We start from the raw sequence: 26,915 nt of genomic DNA, 5'->3' as shown, positions 1-26,915 counted from the left end.
ACTGTGCCTGGCCTAAAGAACTTTTTCTGAGGCTTAGTTAGAGAAGTTCACAAAGCTTGCAAAAGTTTAAGGTGTTTAAAACCTGCGGTTATTCTTCAGCAGGTAGTATGCAGGAAATATGTAAGTCTGTCTTATTGAACAAGTAATGTCAAAAGTGAACTTCATTTGCTCTTATGGACTTAACTACTGTTAGCTCTGTGACTTTTTTTCCAGGAATAGAAGTCAAATATCCTGACTAGCTCTGCCACACAGCAGTTCAATGACTTAGCAGTAATAAAGTTTGACTGCAATTTTTTAAGCTCAGGGCTGAGGGTGAAATTTTTCTGAATGAGAAGAACTTTGTTCAGCCACTATCATTAAACATGGGATGACTTTAGAAACTAGCTTTTGCTGCAAACTTGATGTTTCTTAATGAATTCAACCTAAAATTTCAAGGCAAATCAGAGCTTATGTGCAAAGCTTATTCTGCTGCAAAGTCATTTCAATGACAACCAATATTTGAATCGCAAGTAATGTAAAAATGCTTTATATATTTCACATGCTGTCCAAGTTTAAAATAAGAAGTGATATCTCCATTCTCACAAATATTTTCCACACATATGGATTCTGAGCACAAACTCCAGTTCCAACAGCATTTTTTAGATCCTAATGCAAATGCAAAAGAAATATACATATTTCAAAATTCACTTAACAGTACAACTGAGGAGCATCCACCCAACCCTTCTTAATCTGCAACGTAACAGTGTGCTGAAAGGCAAACATCCAAAGAATCTAACGAAATTCTATAAATGACTTCCAAGCAATGGATATGCCCAATTGAAATAATATGCTTATGGACAGATACCAGCATCCGACAATGTTATCAGTGTGAAAGAACATTTCCAAAGATGAACTATATAAAATTTTATTACAGATTGGCATTAACAGATAAGCATTTGCAATAGGTTGTTTACAACACACTTTATTGAGATAGAACTCACATACCATGCAATTCACCCATATAAAGTGTACAATCCAAAGCCTTGTAGTATATTCAGAGTTGCGTGATAATTAGCATGATTTTAGAAAATTTTCATCATTCCAAAAAGAAACTCCACATCCATTACCAGTCACCCCACATTTTCTCCAACTCTCTAAAGCCCTTGGAGATCAATCATCTACTTTCTGCCTCTACAGATTTGCTTATTCTGAAAATCACATATAAATGGAACCATACGATATGTGGTCCTTTGTTACTGGCTTCCTTCACCCAGCACGTTTTCAAGGTTTATCCATGTTGCAGCATTTATCAGTGTTTTATTTCTTTTTATTGACAAACAACGTTTCATTATACAACTATGCCACATTTTGCCTACTCATTCATCAGCTGATGAACACTGGGTTGTCTCCACTTTCTATTATGAATAATGCTGCTATGAACATTCATGTACATATATAAATGTTTGTTTTCATTTCTCTTGGGTATAAATTTAGGAGTGGAATTGCTAAGTCACATGGTAACTCTATATTTAATCTTTGAAGTAAATTCCAGTCTGTTTTCCAAAGAGTCTGCACCATTTTATACTCCCATCAGCAGTGTGTGAGGGTTCCAATTTTTCCACATCTTTGTCAACTCTTTTTATTAATTTTTATTAAATATTATAAAGCGCTTCATTACTGGAGGGTATTTTCCAAGTTCTCTAAATTTGATCTTTGCTGAGACGTGATTTCTTAATTTTAGCAAATCCTGTTCTCTTGATGAGACTATCTCCAAAACCATCAAGCCCTGGATCCTTTTTGTTTAATGGTCTTTCCTATAGTTTTTAATCTCTCCTCATATGTTACCATAATCAAGAAGCCAGATGGCACCTGCAACACTCGGCCAGGAAATCTCTCTAGTGAGATCATATTAGGCACGTTTTACTTTCAGTCTGCCACTACGTAAGTTCTTCCTTCCTCCAGTTTTCCAGTAACATTTACCTCACTCTTCTAGAAGTCCTCATCTACAGCCTTGTCAGACATGATGCTGCTATAGTTTCTTCAAAGCACTTTAGGTTTTTACCAGCCCATGCCTACTTAACACTCACTGCCAAGTTCCAAAACCCCTCCCATATTTTGGGTTTTCATTATGGCAGCTGCCCACCTCCAAGTACCAAGTTCTGTGTCAGTTATCTGTTCCTGCATAACAAATTACCCCAAAACCTACCAGTTAAAACATTTACTAACCCAGAGTTTCTGGGGGTTAAGCAGCCAGGAGTGAGTGGTTTAGCTAGGGCTTTCTGGCTCAGCGTCTCACATGAGGTTATAGACAAGTAGTTGGCTGTGGCTGCAGTCCTATTTGAAGATTTAGGCAAGGGAGGATCCACTTCTAAGCTCACTCACATGGTTGCTAGAAGGCCACAGTTTGTTGCTGGCTGTTGGCCATGGGCTTCAGTTACTTACTACATGGAACTCTCCACAGGCTGTGTCCTCAAGATAAGGCAACTGGTTTCTGAAAGGACAAGTGAGTGATTCAAGAGAGCACGTGCCTATGCAGAAGCCACAGTCTTTTCATAACCAAATATTTTAAGTGACATCACATCACTTCTATCATATTCTATTTCTTAGAAGTGAGTCAAATTACTATTTTCCTGCTGAAAAATTTGACATTTCCATCAATTTCTGGAATGGTCACACTTTCTGAAACATTGTGACAATATCTAAAGTCTTTGTCTCATAATTCCAACATCTGTGTCATCTTGGGGTGTCTGTTGTCTTTCCTTTGAATTGTTGAAAATTTCCTGACTCATGTATTTCACGTGATTCTGCATCGCATCTTGGACATTTTGAATATTATGAGCCTCTGGGGGTTTAATTCTTCCAGAAAATGTTAGGGTATTTTTTCCAGCAGGCAATTTAACTGGCTAAGTCTTGGTCATCAGTTCCAGTCCATCTCCTGTGGGCTGTGGTTCTAATGTCAGTCCAGTTTTCTAAGTATTCTCAGTGCTATTTGGATCTTTGCCCAGTGTCAGACCCAAACAATTATCGGGTCAGACCTATATATGTATAGACCAGGGGAGAGCCGCAGATTGCATAAGCAACTGTTATGAAATCACTTTCTTGACCTTCCTTATCTTTGTCACCACCTTGACACCTTCCAGCTCTCAGGAGCCACTTCCTCTTCCTGATCTTCAGGTTAGAAAACCAAGGGTTTAGGTTCTCCTCTCTGCTACACACCTCATGGATACATCATCTCCAGGTCCAAGTAGCAGGAAGATAGTGAGGGAAGAAAAGCAATGGGGATTCTCCTAACCCTTTTTGGCTCACAAATCCTCTACCCAGAGTGAAGGGTTCCTAACTCTAAGGTTTAGATGCCTGCTCAGCCATCTCTGTCCTCACCACAGGAATGCCCAGGAGCGCCACAATGATCTTGTTTCAAATTCTAGTTTCCTTCCCAAATCTGCCTGTTATCATTACTTTTGAGGGTCACCAGACAGCTGCTCCATGCCTTAGTTACATTTAGCATGAGAGAGAAAGTGGAGCATGCTCATTCCATTTAAAGGGGAACCAGTACCACCTAGTTACTTTATTTCCAATGATTACATCCCTGGAGGATAAACTCTCAAACAGGAACTTCCTAAGAATATAAATGGAGAATTCTGATTGAAAGATTAATATTCATCACTTTATCCAATCACTTTTTGCATTAATTTTTATTAGAAATTGACACATATAGAAAAATGTTTTAAATGACCAATGAACATCCACCACATATAGCGCCACCACAAAAAAAAAATTGACTAATTTTGTACATATTTGAAAATATGCTGCCAACATCATGACTTTTCAAACTTGAAAACTTCTGCATGCATCTCCTAAGAATTAGAACATTATTATCCTACGTAACTCAATTATCACTTCTAGAAAAATCAAACATACCACATTATCTAGTACCCATTCCATCTTCCTATTTCCCCAAATATCCCCCCAAATGTCTTTTATAGGTTTTTTTTTTAATGAATCAGAAGCTAATAAAGGATCACACTTTCCATTTGGTTATGTCTCTTGCCTTAATCTAGAAGAGACCACTTTTTGTTTTACTACATTTGCTTTTTGAAAAGTCCAGACCAGGGCCAAAATGCACCAACTATGGCTTACAACATCACACCCCTGCGTAGGGCCACAGTGGAATGTATGCAAGATCAGTTTGGCTTCATTAACTATGAAGTAGGGGATAGCAAGAAGCTCTTTTGCCATGTGAAAGAAGTTGAGGATGGCCTTGAGCTCCAGGCAGGAGAAGAGGTGGAGTTCTCAGTGATTCTTGATTCTTCATCAGCACACTGGCAAGTGCAGTGCCTGGAATGTTTGGCAAGTCTGTGAGGGCCCCAAGGCTGTTGCAGCTCCTCGACCTGATCGGTTGGTCAGTCGCTTGAAGAACATCACCCTGGATGATGCCAGTGATCCTCGCCTAATGGCTCTTCGTCAGCCAAGGGGACGAGATAACTCAATGGGGTTTGGTGCAGAAAGAAAGATCCGTCAAGCTGGTGTCATTGACTAACCACATCCACAAGCTGGTGTCATTGACTAACGACATCCACAAAGCACATCATTAATCCGCTATAATCAAGTTGGGAGGAATCTGGTGAAGGTTTCTGAATATCTCCCTCTTCATCCCTCCTGAAATCTGGAATACTTAATTCTTTTGAGCTATTACACCAGTTTTAACACCTTCCTCGTGTTATGTTTAAAAAAATAAATCTAAGAAAACCATTTTAAAATAAATATAAAGTCCAGACCAGTTGTCCTATACCAACTCTGGACTTGTCTATTTCCATACTGTGTAATTCAACTTGTTCCTCTATTCCTGTATTTCTTTAACCAGGAAGATAAGTCTAGACAAAAGATTTAATTAAATTTGAGGTAAACATTTTTGGCAGTACATCAAGGATGGTCACACATGCTTCATACTGCATCCCATCAAGAGCCACATAATGCTGGCTTATTCCAGAAGTAGTGAAATGCAGTTTGACAGCCAAATCTCATTGTAAAGGCAATTCTTTTGCAATAGATATCTGTGATGTTCTGACACCTTGTAAACGAAGTTTCTTAAAATTTTTTTCACTTAATGGGTTTTACCATCGATTTTTGCCAGACTTAATTACATTAAGGGTTGTAAAATGGTAATTTTTCCAAATCTATCATTCCGTGTACATTTAAAAGACATTCTTCAAATAATTTTATAGTTTTCTTTTTTCTCTACTTTCATCATTATGAACTTCTTTTCCTTCTTAGTATTATCACCAATAAGAGTGATTATTCTTTTTAAGTTGTCCTAAATTTGGCCAGTGAGAATACCTTCAACTTGGCGCCTGTCCCCTTCTGACATTACCCCATTAGTCTTCAAATACTATCTTGCTTTTTATTTTATTTTCTTAATAAAAAAGGTATTTTAGCCACCCCCACCACCCACTTCCCCTGCTCCAAACATGGAATCAGCCATTTCTCCAAGGAATCCTGGTTCCTTTTAGTGGGGAATGGCATTTAGAAACCAAAATTTGGGTACTAAGCATGCTCACCACTACCGTGTACAATGTTAAATAGTGAGGTCTGTTTAAAAGCCTCATTTTCTTTGTAAATGTATTTAAATACATAAAACAATTACTTTTCGATAAGCTAAAACCAGTTGGTTAAGAAATATACTATACAGACTGCTTGAGTTTAATTCTAACATTTTTCTCAGAAGGTCTAGCTAATTGTATTAGAATTTTTTTTTTTAATGATACCAACTGTTAATTGAATGAAAATCAAATATAAAATTGGAGGAAAAATGCCTGGGAGGAACTAAACATTTAAACTGATGAAAAGAATGCTTAATAATAAACTCTTCATATATAACAACTTTCCACAAAATAATTCCTAAAATATGTGTAATAAGAAGGCAACCTTATATGTGAAGCCTCCAAAAGCAATTACACTATCTGGACCTCAGCTAACTTTAAGGATTTAAGTACAATTATAGCAAAAGCAGGCATAATTAGGGACTCATAAGAAAAAAGAATATAGTTGTAAGTCAATTATTAAGATTAAGGTGAGAGGAAACCCTTAAAGATAACGCAGTAACTTTAAATTACTGCAACTATGTCTAACCAGGCTACAAAACAAATAGTACTCTTGGGACCTCAGGTTGGAAACGAGCCTATAATGATCACAAAATACCAGAACTGAAGACCTAGATTCTAGTCTTGACTCTGTTCACTAAGTTCAAATCCTTCATTAGTACAATGAAAGGCTATAATTAAACTAAAATCTCTCCTGGCTCTAATGAGCTACCAGACTTGTAGCCTGAGATTCTGCCAAATACATCCCTTCTGCAACAGATAACAAAGTATGTGCTTGACAGTCTTTCCAGCTGCTTCAGTTAATCCACCTTCTACGGTACTGTAATAGTACTCTGTTCAGTTATATAAAACCACATCAATTTAAGAAATAATGGAAGAAAGTAAAAGAAAGAGAGTCTACCTTTGGGCAAGATTTTAAGAACTAAATTCTAAATCAATAAAACTACATTTTTTAATAATAAAGGACTCTTATGTTTACACACACACATGCATATGTGTATATATGTATGTTTACATATGTAAGTTGCTGGTGGGACAGCTCATATAAAAAGCTTTATTATTATTTCCATGTGAAGAGTTAAATTTAAATAATTCCTTTTTATGTTTGGCTTCTCTTTATGAAAAGAAGCGCTTCCTATGTTAGCCAGCTATTTTAAAGAAGGCCACACACTTATTTACATGATTAATAACTCAGTGACTGTTTTTAAAAGAAAATCCACATATTGAAGCTTACTCTTTTAAAGGGAATATGGTCTTATGAGAGAAACAAAATGTATATTCAACTATTTTTCATGATTTTTTAAAAGGCCTTTTACATTTTTTCTATGAATTAAATACTCATAGGTTTTTAGATACCTTAGAATTTATGGTTCTTTTAAAACTTAACAAGTCAGTGCTTTTCATAGTCTCGCTGATCAATTTTATCATGACTTAGTGGCAACTAACTTATTTCTCTCAGGAGAAGTAAAAAAGACAAATCTATTAGGAGTTTGTACCCTATTTATTATTCCCTTATTCCCCAGTGAGAAGTCTTGGATTATTTGAGAGATGAACTAAACCTCATAGGCTTTATCTCCTCTAAGAAATCTCTGATACTGGGTAAGTGAGGAGCTGCAGATGAAGGGTTTCCCATATTCCTTCCACTTATAGAGTTTCTCTTTCGTGTGAACTTTTTTGTGTCTACAAAGGTTTGATCTGTAACTGTAGGCTTTCCCACATTCCATACATTTATACAGTTTCTCTCCAGTGTGGATCCTCTCATGTTCGGTTAAAAATGAATACTGGCTGAAGGCCTTTCCACACTGATTACACTGATACGGTTTCTCTCCAGTATGAATTCTCTGATGCCTATAAAGGTTAGATTTGCAACCAAAGGCTTTCCCACATTCCTCACATGTATAAAGTTTTTCCCCAGTATGAATTTTCCGATGTTCATTAAAGGACGAATACTGGTTGAAGGCTTTCTCACATTCATTGCACTGATAAGGTTTTTGCCCAGTGTGAATTCGCTGATGTTCGATAAGGGTTGCAATACGTGTGAAGGTTCTCCCACATTCCAAGCATTTATACAGTTGTTCTCCAGTATGAAACCTCTGATGTTCAGCTAGAGATGTAAACTGGCTGTATCCCTTCCCACACTCACTACATTTATAGGGTTTCTCACCTGTATGGATTCTTTGATGCCTGTGAAGTTTTGCTCTACAGTTGAAGGCTTTCTCACATTCACCACATTTATAGAGTTTCTCTCCAGTATGAATTCTCTGATGTACAGTGAGGGTGGAACACTGGCTAAAGGCCTTACCACATTCCCTACATCGATATGGTTTCTCTCCAGTATGCACTCTCAGATGTTTGATAAGGGTTGAACTGTTGCTAAATGCCTTCTCACATTCATTACACTTGTAAGGTTTCTCTCCAGTATGAATTCTCTGATGAGAAAGAAGGGATGATCTGTGGCTGAAGGTTTTTTCACACTCATTACATTTGTAGGGTTTCTCACCTGTATGAATTCTCTGATGTTCAATAAGATGAAGATTCTGCTTGAAGCTCTTCCCACATTCATTACAGATGTGAAGTTTTCCTCCTGGGTAAATTTGGAAGCATTTCATGAGATCAAAATTCTGTTTAAAATCTTTCCCAAATGTATAATACATATTGGGTATCCTTTCTATAGGAACACTCTGTTGTGTGACAAGAGCTGTATTTGTAAATAAGCTTTTCCCCAATTCAAGACTTGTATGGTTTCCATCTTCACTGATGGTTTTCTCATGTGAATCTATCATTTGTCTAAGAGGTTTCTTCTCTTGCTCTTCTTCTATCCCGCTCTCAAGTTCCACAACTTCGTCAAAGTTAATGTCCCAGTGACCATCCTTAATGGATTCTTTCTTTATCATTCCCTGAGATGTTTCTTCTATAAAAATGTCCTGTCTATGAGGCAATGCTTCTGTTTCAGGCCACGTCTTAAAACCTAAAATGAATCAGAAGAATTAATGCCTCCTCTGCTGGAAGAAACAAAGTGATGTATCAGTGAGACAATAAAACTGCTAACAGTATATATGAAAGAAGAGTGATACAATCAGATTTCAAATGCTGACTTGAATCTTGGGAAGAACAGGATGGGATAAAGGAAAGTGGGGTAAACAGGTTAAGGAATGGCATGGGAGAATACACTGGACAAATTAACAATGAAAATGAAGTGATTCCACCAGGGCGTAGTAAAGTTAGATGCAGAAGAACAGGCTGAGTAGAAGATATGAGGATACAGAAAAATGCCAAATGATAAGCCCATGCTGAATACCATGGGATATTCCACTCTGTCATCATTTTCCACTATGCATATACCAGGCAATGAAGCAGGCAGCCTGTCCACTTTCTCCTTCTTACTCACATATCCCTTTCATTATATTTTCTCCCCATGCTCTCTCTGAAACTCTATACCCAATAATTTTTTAAATATTTGGATTGGTTTTCTTAAATGTCTTTATTTCATGTGACTGTGATTTTATATCATAGTCTGCGAAGGGGGAAACAGTCTGTTCAAAAGAGGACAGACTGGGGCTGGGCACAGTGGCTCACACCTGTAATCCCAGCACGTTGGGAGTCCGAGGCGGGAGGATCACAAGGTGAGGAGATCGAGACCATCCTGGCTAACATGATGAAACCCCATCTCTACCAAAAATACAAAAAATTAGCCGGGCGTGGTGGCATGCACCTGTAGTCCCAGCTACTCAGGAGGCTGAGGTGAAAGGATCGCTTGAGCCTGGGAGGCAGAGAGTGCAGTGAGCTGTGATCACACCACTGCACTCCAGCCTGGGTGACAGAGACTCATCTCAAAAAGAGGAAAATATGGAGTAAATCACCCCTGTGCAACAATCTATCCCTGGTGATTGGAAGAATAACAATTTTTTTCATATTACCTTTCTTTTTATTTTCCTCTTTTTATTTTATCACAAAGAGAGACATATTCATTTCTTCTAATAAGCTGCAACCAAAAGACTGCACTCTCTTTGTAGGAATCTCTTGAGAATAATGAAAATCTGCAGGAGATTTGAAGTCAGTATGTCTTAAAGTCCTGAAAAATGCCCAAGCCCCAAGCTCAGCTTTGATTCTGGGTGAAAAGATTTAGTTTGAGGTGACTCTAAACTACTCTCTGTTAAAACCTGATTTCCTTTCATCAATCCATGATAGAAAACAGGTTAACATTAGATAATTGCAATTAGGTAATTGTGTGTACTTTAACCTAAACAACTCAAACAAAATACAACTGGCCTGACCATCTCAATAGGACTCAGTATTTCCAAGAGTTTCCCAAGAACTGCCTCTTTGTGACCTACTTGTCTATAAAGACCCCCTTGTGCCCATTTCCCAGCCTCTCACTTACCTAGACAGGTATCTGCAGGGACTTCTCTTTCCATCATGCAGGGATCTTCTCCTTGTTGCAATTGATGAATCAACTTTGGCATTGAAAATGGAATCCCTGCTCATGAGGAAGGAAATGAAGTTTGAAAAAATAGCATGAAGACCAATCCAAGAACTGACATACTACTCACTCTGAACCGACACAGCACAGAAAGCAAACCCTGAGAGGCAGACAAGGCAGACAAGGCAGCACAAGCACTTCTCAGGGGCACCGGAGCTGTCGATGGGGGGGAAGGTCTCATGGGCACTGGAGCTGTCAATGGCAGGGGAAGGTCTCAGTTCAGAACCATTATAGGGCCCTGGCAATGAAGGCCTCTGAGATGGGGGGTCCCTATGTGTTTTTCAGAATCTAAACTGGGATCTAGTTATTGGCCTACTCCGAGGAGGAAACTGATTGGCGGTGGGATGTGATGGAGAGTGGAGGGTAGAGAAACATAACAAGAAGGGCATCAAAACAAAGATGTACACTTTCCACTCTACAGCAATTCAGCCTTTCCGACGGGCTCAGTAGGGTACAAGACCACAGGCTTGGAACCCCAAAGATGGACCTGTGAGGCATTCCTATAACAGACTCTTCGTCATAGGCAAAAATTCTTACCCAGTGAGACCAGGCTGCTGTAGTTCTCCAGCATCACCTCCCGGTACAAGGCTCTCTGGGCAGAGTCCAGGTGCAACCACTCGTCCTGGCTGAAGAACACAGCCACATCCCTGAACATCACAGGCTCCTGTAATGGCAAACCCATACCTGCTCACCCAGGACCGTCTTCTTCAACGGAAAACGCAAGAAGAAAGTGACGGTGGGATGTACAGAATTCTCAGGATTCTAAGTATTTCACGTCAACTGTTTATGTAATTATTGGAACCACCCATTAGCTATTTAAAAAAGTATTTATGGAGTACTCATTGGGAACAATGACACATGCCACATGCAGTAGGAGTAGGGGAAAACAGGCAAAGTTCCTGCCAACAAGGAATTTAAATACCAGCCTGGGATCTTTCTCAAGAGAAAGCGATGTGATGACAGAAGCAGAGACTGGAGTGCTCGGAAGATGGATGAGAGGGCCACAGGCCAAGGGCTGCAGGGAACCACTAGACGGTGAAAAGGGCAAGGAAACAGATCTTCCCAAGAGCCCTAGAAGGACCCAGCCCTGCTGACAGCCTGACCTCAAGCCAGTAAAACTGAATTCAGACTTCTGACTTCCAGAAGTGTAAAAGAATACATTTATGCTGTTTTAAGATGCTGCATTTGTGGTAATTTGTTATAGCAGCAATAAGAAAGAAATACAATGTGAACAACTGAAGACAACCTACATATCTATCAATAAAGGAATGGATAAGCAAATGTCAGTACATTTATTCCATGAAATGTTATGCAGTCATTAAACAGAATGAGGTAGATCTCTACGACACTGGAATTTGACCCTGATATATTATTGATTCATATGAAACAGCCAGCCACAAAAGAATCTATATTTGTTGAAAAACTCTACATCTGTATATACATATGTATGACACATGCAAAACTATCTGGAAGAATACAAGCTGTCACCCTCGTTATTCTTTGATGTTTGTGGAGAGGGGCAGAAAAGCAATCTTTCACTTATTACTTTATACCCTATCATTAGGCTTACAGTTTTTCACAGTTAGGGAGATTGTGTGTATGTATGTGTGTGTGTTCCTTTGCTTTGAATTTTCTTAAATTCCATTTTATTTTATTTATAATTTTTTTTTGAGATGGAGTCTTGCTCTGTTGCCAGGCTGGAGTGCAGTGGCGCAATCTCAGCTCACTGCAACCTCTGCCTCCCAGGTTCAAGCAATTCTCCTGCCCTCAGCCTCCTGAGTAGCTGGAACTACAGGCACATACCACCAGCTAATTTTTTTTTTTTTTTTCTGAGACGGAGTCTCGCTCTGTCGCCCAGGCTGGAGTGCAGTGGCACGATCTCGGTTCACTGCAAGCTCCGCCTCCCGGGTTCACACCATTCTCCTGCCTCAGCCTCCCGAGTAACTGGGACTACAGGCGCCTGCCACTACGCCCGACTAATTTTTTGTATTTTTAGTAAAGATGGGGTCTCACCATGTTGGCCAGGATGGTCTCAATCTCTTAACCTCATGATCCACCTGCCTCAGCCTCCCAAAGTGCTGGAACTACAGGAGTGAGCCACTATACCCCGTCTATTTTAATTTATATGTTGACTTTTTAGTTAGACCTCTTTGTATTTTTGGTGGTTACTTGAATAATTATACACTTTTGGTTACTCATCAGCTATTCAGAACTAATATATCGTTTCACATAGAATGCAAGAATCTTGCAAGTATACATGATATCACCACCCTTCTTTATGCTATAGTTGTTACAAAGATTTTCCCAGTTCAGAGAGTTGACAGCACTTACCGAACTTCACTGAGTGTATTCACATCAAGGTTTTTATTAAAAGGCAAAAGGTACAGCACAGCAAGAGAAAGAGTTCAGGGAAGCACTAGAAAGCCAAGAGACCCTCCATGTGCTGTCCCCCTTATTTGCACAGACCACGCCATGACTCTGGATCTGTGTGAAGAATCTTGGTGTGGGAGAGCTCAAAGGAGGAACTCTCAGCAGGGGCCTTTTATGTAATCAAGCAAGTCCTGTCAAATTATTTAGGCCAGTTGCAAGCCATCAGTAAGGAAGCTTACCAGGAGTCGCCAGCGGTATTGAGATCTTAAAAATACACAAGCCAGGCCGGGCGTGGTGGCTCACGCCTGTAATCCCAGCCCCTTGGGAGGCGGAGGCGGGCGGATCACCTGAGGTCAGGAGTTCGAGACCTTCCTGGCCAACACAGTGAAACCCCGTCTCTACTAAAAAAAAAAAAAAAAAAAAAAAAAAAAGTACAAAAATTAGCCAGGCGCAGTGGCTCACGCCTGTAATCTCAGCACTTTGGGAGGCTGATGCAGGCGGATCATGAGGTCAAGAGATGGAGACCATCCTGGCCAACATGGTGAAACCCCGTCTCTACTAAAAATACAAAAATTAGCCGGGCATGGTGGCATGTGCCTGTAGTCCCAGCTACTCGGGAGGCTGAGGCAGGAGAATCACTTGACCCAGGAGGTAGAGGTTGCAGTGACCCAAGATCACACCACTGCACTGCAGCCTGGGAGACAGAGCGAGACTCTTTCTGAAAAAACAAACAAAATGACAACAACAAAAACTCACACAAGCTGATGGCTGGCTTCAGTGGCTCACACCTGTAACCCTACACTTTGGGAGGCCAAGGTGGGTGTACTGCCTGAGCTCAGCAGTTCAAGACCAGCCTGGGCAACATGGTGAAACCCCATCTCTACTAAAAATACAAAAAATTAGCCAGGCTTGCTTGCATGCACCTGTTGTCCCCGCTACTCAGGAGGCTGAGACATGAGAATTGTTTGAACCCAGGGAAGCTGCAGTGAGCCAAGATCATGCCACTTCACTCCAGCCTGGGCAACAGAGCAAGACTCTCTCAAAAAACAAAACAAAACAAAACAAAAAAAAAAACAACAACAACAACAAAAAAAACATGCTGCCTTTATCTTGTTTTGGCCGAGTCAAAAAAATAGACCACCAAGAATTCCCAGAGATAAAAATAGAGCTTTTCTAGAGAAAAAGATAGAGCTTTTCCAGTTCAGATGTAAATAAATTGTATCTTCGCGGTTGTTATTTGCATTATAGCTGCCTACATTGTAAACCCCCTCCTATAATACAATAGTATTATTTTGCTTTAAGCAATCAGCTGCATTTTAAAGAAATCGAAAGGAAAAAAAGTATTTTATATTTATCCAGATAGCTTCCATTTCTAATGCTCTTCATTCTTCCTAAAATCAGAGTTCTCCTCTGGTATATTTTTCTTTTAACTTACATAACTTCCTTTTTAGTGTATCTTATGGTATAGGCCTGCTGGCAATGAATTAGCTTAATTTTATTTTACCTGAAAATGGCTTTATTTCATCTTGATTCTTGAAGAGTATTTTCATTGGATATAGAATTCTGGGTTGATTTTTTTTCTCTCTCTCTTTCAGCATGTAAAATGTCATTCTACTGCTTCCTGGTCTTTGTTGTTTCTGATGAGAAGCCAACGGTCATTCAAATATTGATTCTCTGCATGTAGTACAATTTTTTTCAGCCTGCTTTCAAATCTTTGGTTTTTGTGATTTCTGTATGACTTTCCCCAATATGGTAGAAACCAGCTAGCTATATGTGGCTACTAAGTACATGAAATGTGGCTCTTCTGAATTGCGATATGTTATCTGTATAAAATACACACCAGATGATTTACTTAAAAACATATATACACACACATACAACATATACATACATACATACACAAACATATATGCAAGTTATCTCAATAACAATTTTATATTGATTTCATGTGGAAATAATATTTGGATCTACTGGGTCAAAGAAAATATATTAACGTTAATTTATTTGCTTCTGTTTACTTTTTTAATGTAGCTGGTGGAAAATTTTATATTAGGTATGTGGCTTGCATTCTTGGTTCACACTATATTTCTATGGCATGTCATTGATCAATGATGTGTGTAGCTGTGACTTCCTTTGTATTTATCCTGCTTGAGATTCATCAAATGTTATAAATCTGTAAATTTATGTTTTTTACCAAATTTGATAAATTTTAGGCCATTATTTCCTTTTAATATAGTTTGTCCCATTCTCTGTCCCCTCTCCTTCTAGAACTCTAATTTCATGTATATTAGACCTTTTAATATCATTTAATTGGTAACTGAGGCTCTTTTTTCTCCCTGTTTTTCAGTTATGATAACTTCTGTCAATCTACCTTCAACTGTCACTGACTTCTCCTTATGTTCATTTCCAAAAGTTAAGCCTATTCAGTATTTTTTTTTTTTTTACAATTTCAGGTATCTTATTTTTCAGTTCTAAAATTTCATAGTCTAGAATTACTTTGTTCACAGTCTCTATTTCTCTGCTTGCATTTCCTATTAGTTCATTCTTTACATGTATATTTTCCTTTAAGTCCTTCAGCACAGTTATAGTAGTTGTTTTCAAATCTTTGTGAATTCTAATATCTGGGTCATTGTCTCTATTGATTGTCTTCCTCTTGAGTTTTGGATGCACTTTCCCATTTCTTCATATGCCTACCTTATCCTGGAAATTGTATAGTATACAATGTAGAAACTCTGGATTTTGTTATGTTCCTTTGAAGAGTACTGATTTTTTTAAGCAGGTAATTAATTTAGTTAGAGTCAAATTCCAAACTCTGCCACCTCTCTAGCAGGCAGCATCAAGTATCTTTGTTCGGTTCTTATTTGGGCTACTCTGAGTCTGTCCTATGCATGTATGGTTCAGGGGTCAGGTAGAGATTTGGGCAGAGTTTGTGCACAGAATTTGGGGCTTCCCTTCTCTGCCTCTCTCCTTTCCAAGATTCCTCCTCTCACTTTCTAACTGCTAAGTTTGCCTCAAACTCTATCTTGTGGTTCTTCACACCAGTAAGACTGCAAGTTTGTGACCAAGTTTTGATCATTCTGTTGGTGCTGACTGTGACCTACTCCCAGGCGAAAAGCTTTAAAAACCAGAAAATTTATCTGGTGACAATTCCTTCTTCCAAATATACACAGGCGTCCAATATCTGTCTGCTTTTGATTTCTCTCCAGTACCTTAAGATTTCTTATATTTTATCCAGAGTGTAGTCGTTATCCACAGATGAATTAGCCTGAAAGGAGCTACTTCTCTATTACCAGAAGCTGGAAGCACGTGTATCTTTTTGAAAATATATTTTAAAAACTCAGTGAGCCTAGCAGAGCTCATTAAATATTAAGAAATAATAAAATGACCGACTCCTAGATCTCCAGACCTGAAAGACATCTTATCAATCATCTCATCCAGTCGTTCTCATGAGTATGTGGTATCTCCCCCCACCTCCCTAGAGTGAGTAGCAATGTGTAAGGGTGTTTCATTTTTCACAGTGACTAAGGGAGTCCTACTGGCATTTAAAAAAAGAGATCAGGGCCAGGTGCGGTGGCTCACGCTTGTAATCCCAGCACTTTGGAGGCTGAGGCAGGCGGATCACGAGGTCAGGAGATCGAGACCATCCCGGCTAACACGGTGAAACCCTGTCTCTACTAAAAATACAAAAAATTAGCCAGGCGTGGTGGCAGGCGCCTGTAGTCCCAGTTACTTGGGAGGCTGAGGCAGGAGAATGGCATGAACCCGGGAGGCGGAGCTTGCAGTGAGCCGAGATTGCGCCACTGCACTCCAGCCTGGGCGACAGTGAGACTCTGTAAAAAAAAAAAAAAAAAAAAAGAGAGAGAGATCAAGGCTGCTTATCATCTGGAAATGGATGAGAAAGTGCTGCATAAGGAAAGGTAACTCCACCCAAAATGCTTATAATGTTCTCACTTAGAAACACTTGGTGTCTAAGCTGTATTTTTAAAATGCAAGATGAGAATCTGGGTTGTGGCAGGTGGCTTTATAAGAAGATTATAAGAAATGTGAAGTTTGTTAGGTTTCCAGCAATAGAAACTGACTTTGGCTCATTTACACAAGGGACCAGGTAGCTCCAGGGAAACTGACAGTCACAGAACTAGGCTTGGAAAATAAAACAGAAACTAGGGCAGCAACATTCTGGACCACAGCCAGGATCACACTAGGAAACCAGACTTGTGAGAATACTGTTGTCATGGAAAAGTAGACAGTACAGCCTCACCAGCACGAGACCGCTGCTGCTTTTGCTATGCCACTCCTCCTTCCTCTACGAACTCAGTGTTACTGATGTTGCCACAAATTACCAGACTGTACTCGACATCAGAGGCCCCCAAGCTTTTCGGCACCAGTGACAGGTTTCGTGGAAGATAGTTCTTCCACAGACAGGAGGGTTGGGGAATGGTCTCAGGATAAAACTGTTCCATCTCAGATCACAGGCATTAGATTCTCATAAGGAGCACACAACCTAGGGCCCTCATGTGCACAGTTCACAATAGGGTTCATGTTCCTATGAAATCTAATGCCGCTGCCGATCTGACAGGCGGCAGAGCTCAGGTGGTAATGCTCGCTCACCTGCTGTTCACTTCCTGCTGTACAGCCTGCTTCCTAATAGGCCAGGAGCTGGTACCGGTCTGCAAAACTGGGGGTTGGAGACCTTTGTTCTCTTCCTGTTTCCTCGTATCTCTAGCTCCTGATTGAAAGTCTGAAGTAGGTCAAGCTTGGGTCACAAGCCTGTACCTTACCTATAATTAAAGCTAGAAAAGTAAGTATCTGGCGTTTTTTTGTTTGTTTGTTTTTGAGACAGAGTCTTGCTCTGTCGCCCAGGCTGGAGTGCAGTGGCACGATCTCGGCTCACTGCAAGCTCCGCCTCCCAGGTTCACGCCATTCTCCTGCCTCAGCCTCTGAGTAGCTGGGACTACAGGCGCCCGCCACCATGCCCGGCTAATTTTTTGTATTTTTTAGTAGAGACGGGGTTTCGCCGTGTTAGCCAGGAGGGTCTCGATCTCCTGATCTCGTGAGCCACCTGCCTCGGCCTCCCAAAGTGCTGGGATTACAGGCGTGAGTCACCGCGCCCGGGCTTTTTTTTTTTTTTTTTTTTGAGATGGAGTCTTGCTCTGTCGCCCAGGCTGGAGCGCAGTGGCCGATCTCGGCTCACTGCAACCTCTGCCTCCCAGGTTCAAGTGATTCTCCTGCCTCAGCCTCCTGAGTAGCTGGGATTATAGGCACATGCCACAATGCCCTGCTAATTTCTGTATTTTTGGTAAACATATTCGGATTGGCAGTTGGTTGAAAGAATTATCATCAGTAGAAAGGAATGTCTGGGTCATGATAAGGGGTTGTGGAGACCTAGGTTTTGTCAGGCAGATGAAACCTCCAAGTAGCAGGCTTTAGAGAGAATAGACTGTAAATGTTTCTTACCAGATTTAAGGTTTGTGTAGATATTAATGCTGGAGGGTACAATGAGGCATGTCCAGCCCCTACTTCCTGCCACGGCCTGAACCAGTCTTTCAGGTTAAATTTCGAGGGCCAAGGAGGAAGTCCATTCAGACAGCTGCAGGGGGCCTTCTAATTTTATTTTTGGCTTCCACCCCTATACCTCAGAATGTAACAGTATTTGGAAACAAGATCTTTAAAGAGGTAATTAAGTTAAAATGAGGCCTTTAGGCTGGATCCTCATCTAATATGGCATGTGCTTAGAAGAAGAGGAGATTAGGATACAGACACGCTCATGCGCAGGAGAGGCCATGTGGCAGGAGGCAGCGAGAAGGCAGCCATCTACCAGCCAAGGAGGCCTCAGGAGAAGCCAGACATGCCCACACCTGATCTTGGACTTCTAGCCACCAGAACTGCAAGAAAACACATTTCCATTGTTGAGGCCATCTCGTCTCTGGTATTTTGTTATAGTGCCCTGGCACACTAATACAGGCTCCGTGTTGCTGTTAACAGGATACTCACGGCAAACCCAACTTCCATCTTTACCGCCAATCCCGTTCCCCTAGGTCTTAGAATACTTCCAGGAAAAAAAAAAAAAAGCATTCTTTTTCTTTTAAAATTTCATTCGCTTTTTAAAAAGTATACAAATTAAACATAATCAGAGACTAAAACAAATTAAACTTCAGAAAGAAATGTTTAAATTGAAAACAAAAACAACACAATGTAAATCATACTAAATCCTACTACTCAAGACAACTTTTGTTCCTCTTTTAGAAATGTATTCTAGATTTTAGAGCCAATTACACACACGTGTTCTTTTGACTATTTGTTAAACAATATGAAAACAGACACGTGCTAAAGAATAGAAAGGATACAAAAGAACACGCAGTGCGATGTTAGGGATTCTCTCCTAACTCCAATTAGCGGCCCCATTCTACAGGTAACTAGCAGTGCTTTACACATGTATCCTTTTTTAATGGGAAAATTCTCAATCCTGCTTTACTAGCATTTCATGGATCTTTATCACATCCACATAGAGAAATCTTTTTTTTTTTTTTTTTTTAACAGACAGGGTCTCACTCTGTTGCCTAGGCTGGTGTACAGTAGTGCAATAAATCATAGCTCACTACAGCCTTGAACTCCTGGGCTCAGGTGATCGTCCCACCTGAGCCTCCCGAGTAGCTGGGACTATAGATGTGCACCACCATGCTCAGATAATTCTCTTGTTTTTCTGTAGAGCCAGGGTCTTGCTATGTTGCCCAGGCTGGTCTTGAACTCCTGGCCTTAAGCCATTCTTCCACCTTAGCTTCCCAAAGAGCTGAGATTACAGGCGTGAGCCACTGTGTCCAGCCTCAAACCTCATTCTTCTTCTTCTTCTTTTTTTTTTTTTTTGAGACAGAGTCTCACTCTGTCGTCAGCTGGAGTGCAGTGGCGCCGTCTTGGCTCACAGCAACCTCTGCCTCCCGGGTTCAAGCGATTCTCCTGCCTCAGCCTCCCAAGTAGCTAGGATTACAGGCGTGCACCACCACACCCAGCTAATTTTTGTATTTTTAGTAGAGACGGAGTTTTGCCATGTTGGCCAGGCTGGTCTTGAACTCCTGACCTCAGGGTGATCCGCCTGCCTTGGCCTCCCAAAGTACTGGGATTACAGGCTATACATATTTTAATTCTGACAAATGTGGACGATTATACTTTCCCAAGATGACCACATCAATTTCTCTCTCATCTTACCTGCTCTTTGTATAATGTGACACTGACATTTCTCCCACCAAGAAGTGAGTTCTGTTTCCTTCCTTTGAAGCTGTCCAGTGGAATTCAATGGAAATGATGCATGTAACTTCCGAGAAAAGGTAGTAAAATAATACACCTTCCACCTGGCTTACTGGATGCTCACTTTTGGAGCCTAGTCGCCATGTTGTAAGCCCAAGACACATGGAGAGATTATGGGTAGATGTTCCATCCAATAGCCCTATCTGTGATCACAGCAATGAGCCAACAGCAAGCATCAACTACCTGACACGTGAACGACTGAGGCTTCAAATGATTCTATAGCCTCCAGTCTTTAAATCTCTCAGCCGAGACACCAGACTTTGTGTGGTAAGCTGTTTGTCCCACACACCTGCATTCCTAACCCAGAGAAACTGTGAGAAATGATAAGTGATTACTGTCATTTCATATCCCAAATTTTCTTACTATATAGCATGTATATCCTTCCATGTTAAAAATACAATTCTACTTGATCATTTAAAATTACAATGTAATTGGGATGCCATAAGGAGAAGAAAGAGAGAACAGAGAAGAGTGAATATCCAAAGGAATAATGGCTGAGGATTTTCCAAAATTAGCAGCACACCCCAAACCTCAAATCCAGAAAAGTCAGAGAAGGCCAAGCAGGATGACTACCAAAATATCTACACCTAGGCATATTATATTAAAACTGCAGAACACCAAAGTCAAAGGGAAAATCTTGGAAGAAGACAGGGAAAAAGATCTTACCTATAGAGAACAAGGATAAGAATGACAGTGGATTTTCCCATTAGCAGCATGTAAACAAGAAGAGAGTGAAACAAAATATTTAAAGTGTTGAGGGGAAAAAATCACCAATGTAGAATTCAATATCCAGAGAAATTATCCTTCAAAAAGGATGAGAAGTAAAGCTTTTTCAGACAAACAAAAACTGAGGGAATTCATTACCAGCAGTCCTGCCTTGCAAGTAATAATAAAAGAAGTTCTTCATGGGGAGGGAAAATAAGATAGGTCAGAAACTTGAATCTACATGAAGACAGGAGGGAAGACAGAGAAGGAACAAATGATGATAACATTTTTCTTACTCTTGATTTAGAAGATAACTATTTGCTTAAATTAATAATAGTAACAGTGGATTGGGTGGTGACAGCATATGGATGAGTGAAATGAATGGCAGCAATGCCGTAAGGAAGAGAGGAATACTCTAAGACACCTCCACTACCCATGGTGCAGTATCGTGTTATCTGAAGGTAGACTTCGATTGGTTGTAAATTTATATTGAAAACGATAGGTTAGCCACTAAAAAAAGTTTTTAAAGCATAATTGATATGTACAGAGAGCAGAAAGATCCATGGTTGCCATACTGATATAAATAAATGTTTCAATAAATAAATAAATGGAGAGAAGCAACAATCCTCCATACAGATTTCCAAATAATGTATGTCGATTCTTCACCTCTAGGAGTGGTGCCTGTCTTGCCAGGCCATAAGTGTGGGCTACACAGTGTCGTCTTTCCAAGGAACACAGTATGGGAAGGCAGAAAAAGAAGGTAACTGTAGAGTGGAGAGACTTGACAAACAGTGCCTCAGTGAGGTGATGAAGGTGAACAGCAACAGGGATGTCGTGTTATGAGTATGCAATTATAGTATGATGTGATCAGACTGACGCTTCATCTCTGTGACCTTCCTCCCCAAAACCCAAACCCCAGGCTAATAATGAGAAAAAACATCACACAAATCACAGTGGAGGGGCACTCTACAGAATACCTAACCAGGGCCGGGCACGGGGGCTCCCGCTTGTAATCTCAACATTTTGGGAGGCCGAGGCAGGCGGATCACTTGAGGCCAGGAGTTCGAGACCAGCCCAGCCAACATGGTGAAACCCTGTTTTTACCAAAAATTCAAAAATTAGCAGGGCGTGGTGGCACATGTCTGTAATCCCAGCTACTTGGAGGCTGAGGTAGGAGCATCACTTGAACCCAGGAGGCAGAGGTTGCAGTGAGCCAAGATCGCATCATTGCACTCCAGCCTGGGTGACAGAGTGAGACTCCACCTTAAAAAAAACAAAACAAACAAAAAACCTAACCCAGTACTCCTCAAAACTATCATGATCATGGAAAGTCTGAGAAAGCCCCAAAGCCACAGCAGCCTAAGAAGATGTGAAACTGAACGTCATGTGGAATCCTGGGGGGGCCCTGGCACAGAAAAAGGACAGCAGGTAAAAACTAAGGAAATGTGAATAAAGCATGGACTTCAGTTAATAATAATATATCAATGGTGGCTCGTTAATTGTAACAAATATACCATATTAATGTAGGATGTGAATAACGGGAAGTTGGGTGCAGGGTATGATAACTGTAATTATTCTCTCATCTAAAACTGTTGTAAAAAAATAAAGATTATTCTTTTTAAAAACACTGACTATCAAAAAAGTACTTATTTACTGCAGAAAAATATGTAATTAACAAATTATGACTATTAAGCAATCAATACCAAATTCCATGTGCCTTTTCCCCAGACAATAAATTATATATTACATGGAAATATCTAATATTGCAAAGAACCTATTTTTTTCCAAAAAATATGCTTGTTTGCTGTTTTCCTAACAAGTAGAGAGAAATTTGTCCCTCGGTACGCTTAATGAGGACAGAATGTGATATTAGATATCACCATTGCACTGACTTAAATGGGGTAATGAGACCTGTGATTGGGACACTCTGGGTCCCCAGGAGACTTAATCAAAAGGGTTACATAGGCCGGGCGTGGTGGCTCACACCTGTAATCCCAGCACTTTGGGACGCCGAGGCGGGTGGATCACGAGGTCAGGAGATCAAGACCATCCTGGCTAACATGGTGAAACCTCGTCTCTACTAAAAATACAAAAAAAAAAAATTAGCCAGCGTGGTGGCGGGCACCTGTAGTCCCAGCTACTCAGGAGACTGAGGCAGGAGAATGGCGTGAACCCGGGAGGCGGAGCTTGCAGTGAACCGAGATGGCGCCACTGCACTCCAGCCTGGGCGACTGAGCAAGACTCTGTCTCAAAAAAAAAAAAAAGGGTTACATATTGGCCGGGCACAGTTGCTCACACCTATAATCCAGCACTTTGGGAAGCCAAGGCAGGAAGATCGCAAGAGCCCAAGAGTTCCTTCCAGCCTGCAGTGAGCCGAGATTGCACCACTGCCCTCCAGCCTGAGCGAGTGCAGCCGGCCTCCCAAAGTGTTGGGATTACAGGCATGAGCCACTGCACCCGGCCTATGTAACCCTTTTGATTAAGTCTCCTGGGGACCCAGAGTGTCCCAATCACAGGTCTCATTACCCCATTTAAGACAGAGCAAAACTCTGTCTCTAAAAAAAGCAACAACAACAACAACAAAAACCCACAAAAGGATTAGATATTTAATTAGCTGTCACCCCCTCCAAAAACAACAACAACAACAAAAACTGGCTCTGAGTTGCAAACAAACCTACCTCTGCCCTTGGCTAAAATGAAGTAAGTCTCTCCTGCTGTGGATGTGGGAGAGCTCAGATAGTGAAGAAACCTACCTTTGGGCAGCAGATAGCCCAGGTAATAGCTGGATATTCCTGTGCACTGCATTTTGCTGGTCTTTACGTCTTGGTTTCCTGAAATATCCATCTGCTTCTAATTAAAGAATCAGTCTAGCCCAGTGAGGCGAAGCACACCAAATCTGGCAGGTCCTAAAGTAGTGCTGCTGCTGCTGTTACTGATACTGATCATAGTAACAGCTGGAATTGATGGAGGTCTTAATATGTACCATGCACTTCTCTCAGCATTTTAAATGTACTTTTTCAGAGCATGATGCTAACAGTATAGACTGTCTTGTTGGGACCAAAAGCCAGCTGTGTGACCTTGATCAAGTTACTTGCTTCTCGTGCCTGTTCCCTCATCTGTAAATTTCAGATATTAACAGTCCTCTTGTAAGGATTAAATGACTTACTATATGAAAGGAATAGATATTTTTATACATAGTAATACATAGAACCTAGCACACAGTAAATATGCTTGTAATTACTACTTTTTGGGGTTCTATTTGAGACAAGGTCTCACTCTGTTGCCCAGGCTGGAGTGCAGTGGCACAATCGTACCTCACTTGCAGCCTTGAATTCCTGGGCTCAAGTGATTCTCCTACCTCAGCCTTCTTAGTATCTGGGACTACAGGTGCTGCTGCACCCAGCTACTTTATTTTTAATTTTGTATAGTGACAAGGCCTCACTATGTTGCTCAGGTTGGTCTCAAACTTCTGGGCTCAAGCAATCCTCCTGCCTTGGCCTCCCAAAAGTGCTGGGATTATGGGCGTGAGCCACTGTGCCCAGCTACTACTGTTATTAATGCTCATAGCAACTCAGTCAGGTATGTATATTATTAACCCCACCAAAATTGAGGAAATGGGGTACAGAGAGATAAAATAATTTGCTCAGGGCTACATCCCTAGCTTGAATTTGAAGCCATGAAGTCAAGCTCCAGAGTCCACATTTCTAGCCTACGGGCTATTGGAAAAGGAGTCAATGAAGAATAGGCTTTGGGGTATGGCAGAAAAGGAAATGCACAGAAGGGAGGGGACTAGAGGAAAGGGAGCTGGTGTTGAAGGAAAGATGGGACTTCCACATTGGAATGACAGACAGGAATGCTAGGAAAAAGGTCAGGCCTGAGGACAGATTTGGGGAAGATACTCAGAAAGCTGAGGGTTAAAGTAACGAAAATGGATCTCAAATGGGGAAAGAACAAGAAAAAAGAGCCCAGGTAGGGAGGCTAAACTAGCAGGGAAAAAAGAAAAGAATCAGAGAAGGAAATAGAGGAATTAATTAGACAGGTGAGATGGACATTTGGACAGCTTAACTTCCCCTCTGCACTAGGAGGGGAAGGCCCCAGGCCTGCGTCCTCCTGGGCTTCAAAGCCCAAACCACGCTGAACTCCTTCTGGGATGCCCTTAGTCTTCTCTAAGCACCAATATCAGTCCTGGCCTCCAGTATAAACTCAGAATGCCCCCACTTCTGGGATATTTCCCCTGAACATTTAATCATGTTTCCTAAGATCGATACCACGAACTCCCAGAAGATGGAAATGGCAGCTTTCCTCTTTCCATCCCCTGTGTGCTGCACAGGATCCTGTACATAGGGCTCAATAAATGCTTGTGGAGGGTGTCTTCTGGCCCTTCCACATCTTAGCCCCAATTGTGACTATATCCTCTATGAAGACAAAGACTGCTTCACGCCCCATTCTCCCCACCCAGCACCACTGTAGCGGGAAGCATATGCTCAGAACTGCCTCAAATGTGGATCACAAAGTGAGCGGGGTGAATTAAGAGTAGTCTCGGGACAAAAGAGGCACATTCCTCAGCAGCCCCTTGCTAAGCCCAAGACACTGGGAAAAACTTTTGAGGTTCTGGATTCGTCATCGTTTTAGTTGGACCAAAAAGTACCTGGACAAAGTCTGGAAACATGTCTACCATCTCTGAATCCAGAAGCCAACTGACGAAAAAGACAACCTTCACTCACTCTCACCTGAGCGGGAAGCAGATCCACAGCCATCCCTTCCTCCTCAGTCTTCTTGCCCAGGGAGAGCAGTGTGAGGACACGGTGGGTCTGCAGAGGAAAAAGGTGTCAAGAGGAACCCTGGCGTCAGGAGATGGCTTGGAGAGAGGAAGTTACAATCACCCCTAATGTCTATCAGGTCTCAAAAAAGCCACCCCCCCATAATGATGTAAACCAAGAAGAGTGTTTACTAGGGCAATTCGCCAACCTCCATCCCTTCTTCATACTTCTATTTCTGCACTTTGACTCTTTAACTTCCACCTTAGGGCCTCTCAGCTACCTCTAGGGAAACTGTGACTCACCCATGGATGTCTGGAGTCCTTAGCCAGTTTTAAACTGCACTCCCTAAAAGTCGCAATGAATATCCAGTCTCCTGGGGTGCCACTTCCCAGCCTAGCTAGCTGATCCTCATCCTGCCTCGCCCCTTCCTCCCTATGGTAGCCACGATAAAGAGGCTTCCCCGCATCCCTACCCCGGTGACAGACCCCACTGCTTGCCCTGAGTGGCCCTTCCGTGGAGTGCTGTGTTCTCCCCAAGAAACTGTGAGCATAATCCAACCACTCAGCTTTCCCAGCCTCTTACTAGATCTTCGTCGGGACTTACTACGCTTTACCCAAGGTAACAGGATTAAGGCACTGTCCTCACCCAAAGCCAGAGCTTTGCTGTCCCTCCTAAGTAATACTCCACAGGTACCGCCTCTAATGGCATCCACAGCCAGAAACAGCCGTCGCTGCCCAAACACAAACCCCGGGTGAGAGGGGTGGAACCGTACCTGCCCCACAGAGAGCAAGGGAAGAGGCTGCCTGGGGCAGCCGGGCAAGTGTGAGGGCCTCCAGGCCCGCGATCTGCAGCGACTCCTCAGGGTGCCCCCTGTCATGGAGCCAACCTGGGGTTCTGCCAGGCCAGTTCCAGCGGGTGCCTCGACCAGCCCAGGGGAAGCTGCCGTGCAAGGCTTCGGTTACGCAGCGACGCGCACCTCCTCCCAGGAAGCGGTGAGTGTTTTCCACGCAGTATTTTCAATCTTCACATTTACAAATGTTACGGAGACTGAAAACCAGGAGGTCGTGACCTGCCCAAAGTCACAAGGGCCGGGAAGGGAATCCTGATCCTAGCCCCAGGCCCCAGTTACATCTGGGGCAATGACCTCGCCACTCTGCCTCGGTCTCCTCCTGACAGAGCGGGAACTGCGTACCGCCACCCTATCTGTCAGCAGGGATGCGCGGAGTTCGTTCGGGCGATGCGCTAGTCTGGTGCCTGGCACCCGAGCGCTCTCGGCGGGCATCAGCTATTGCTTTTATTATTTCCGTTACTCAGAAGAAAATGCACAGAAGAAAATCGCAGAATGAACAATGACAAAAGGCTGGCACCCCCACCCCAGCGGCCCGGCGCACCCAGCTCACCTGGCGAGGCGCTCCCTCCCGCGGGTCTCCGGCAGTCCAGGCCGCTCGCGGACGGCGCCCCGGGACCCAGTGGCCAAGGGCCCCGAGCCGCGCAGGGCTGGTCCCAGCAGCCCAGACGAGGCTGCACGCCGCCCACTCGCTGGAGAGGCCCGGATCCACCCCGGCCCGGAAGAGACCACTGCGAGCGCCTCAAGCCCAGGCCGGCAATCCTAGCCAAGCCTGGATGGCCCAAGCCAGAAGAACCCCCGAAAGGCCGCGAGCTGTCCCCGAAACCCCGCCAACCCCGGGAGAACTACCACTCCCGGCATGCCTCGGGCCCCACGCC

At 42.1% G+C, this 26,915-nt stretch overlaps 1 protein-coding gene across 4 annotated transcripts; it reads right to left on the bottom strand.

The window, feature by feature from the left end:
• Positions 1–942: 942 nt before the first annotated feature.
• Positions 943–26,915, bottom strand: ZNF354C (zinc finger protein 354C). Of its 4 annotated transcripts, none has more exons than XM_054487646.2 (5): positions 25,963–26,915; positions 25,161–25,241; positions 10,594–10,720; positions 9,958–10,053; positions 943–8,544 (listed from the first exon to the last, which is right to left on the bottom strand). In XM_054487646.2, the coding sequence occupies exons 1-5, from the start codon at positions 26,065–26,067 to the stop codon at positions 7,130–7,132; spliced, it is 1,824 nt and encodes a 607-aa protein (XP_054343621.2). In that variant the 5' UTR covers positions 26,068–26,915; the 3' UTR covers positions 943–7,129. The 4 variants fall into 4 exon arrangements, with proteins under 4 accessions (XP_054343621.2, XP_054343620.1, XP_063521738.1 ...); XM_054487645.2 differs by having other exon boundaries at positions 26,591–26,882; XM_063665668.1 differs by having other exon boundaries at positions 10,594–10,682; positions 26,591–26,882.

This window comes from Pongo pygmaeus, chromosome 4 (assembly GCF_028885625.2).
Source record: "Pongo pygmaeus isolate AG05252 chromosome 4, NHGRI_mPonPyg2-v2.0_pri, whole genome shotgun sequence".
Taxonomy (NCBI): domain Eukaryota; kingdom Metazoa; phylum Chordata; class Mammalia; order Primates; family Hominidae; genus Pongo; species Pongo pygmaeus.
The sequence above is the reverse complement of the archived record's forward strand: the minus strand, read 5'-3'. Positions and strand labels throughout refer to the sequence as shown.

Excerpts from the sequence above, each read along its gene's own strand:
- ZNF354C (XM_054487646.2), bottom strand. The coding sequence starts at position 26,067 with ATGACAGGGGGCACCCTGAGGAGTCGCTGCAGATCGCGGGCCTGGAGG. Across the intron at positions 10,721-25,160 it reads TGGATCTGCTTCCCGCTCAG|GAGCCTGTGATGTTCAGGGA; the intron begins GTGAGAGTGAGT and ends TTGCCATTACAG. Across the intron at positions 8,545-9,957 it reads CCCTGCAGATACCTGTCTAG|GTTTTAAGACGTGGCCTGAA; the intron begins GTAAGTGAGAGG and ends GATTCATTTTAG.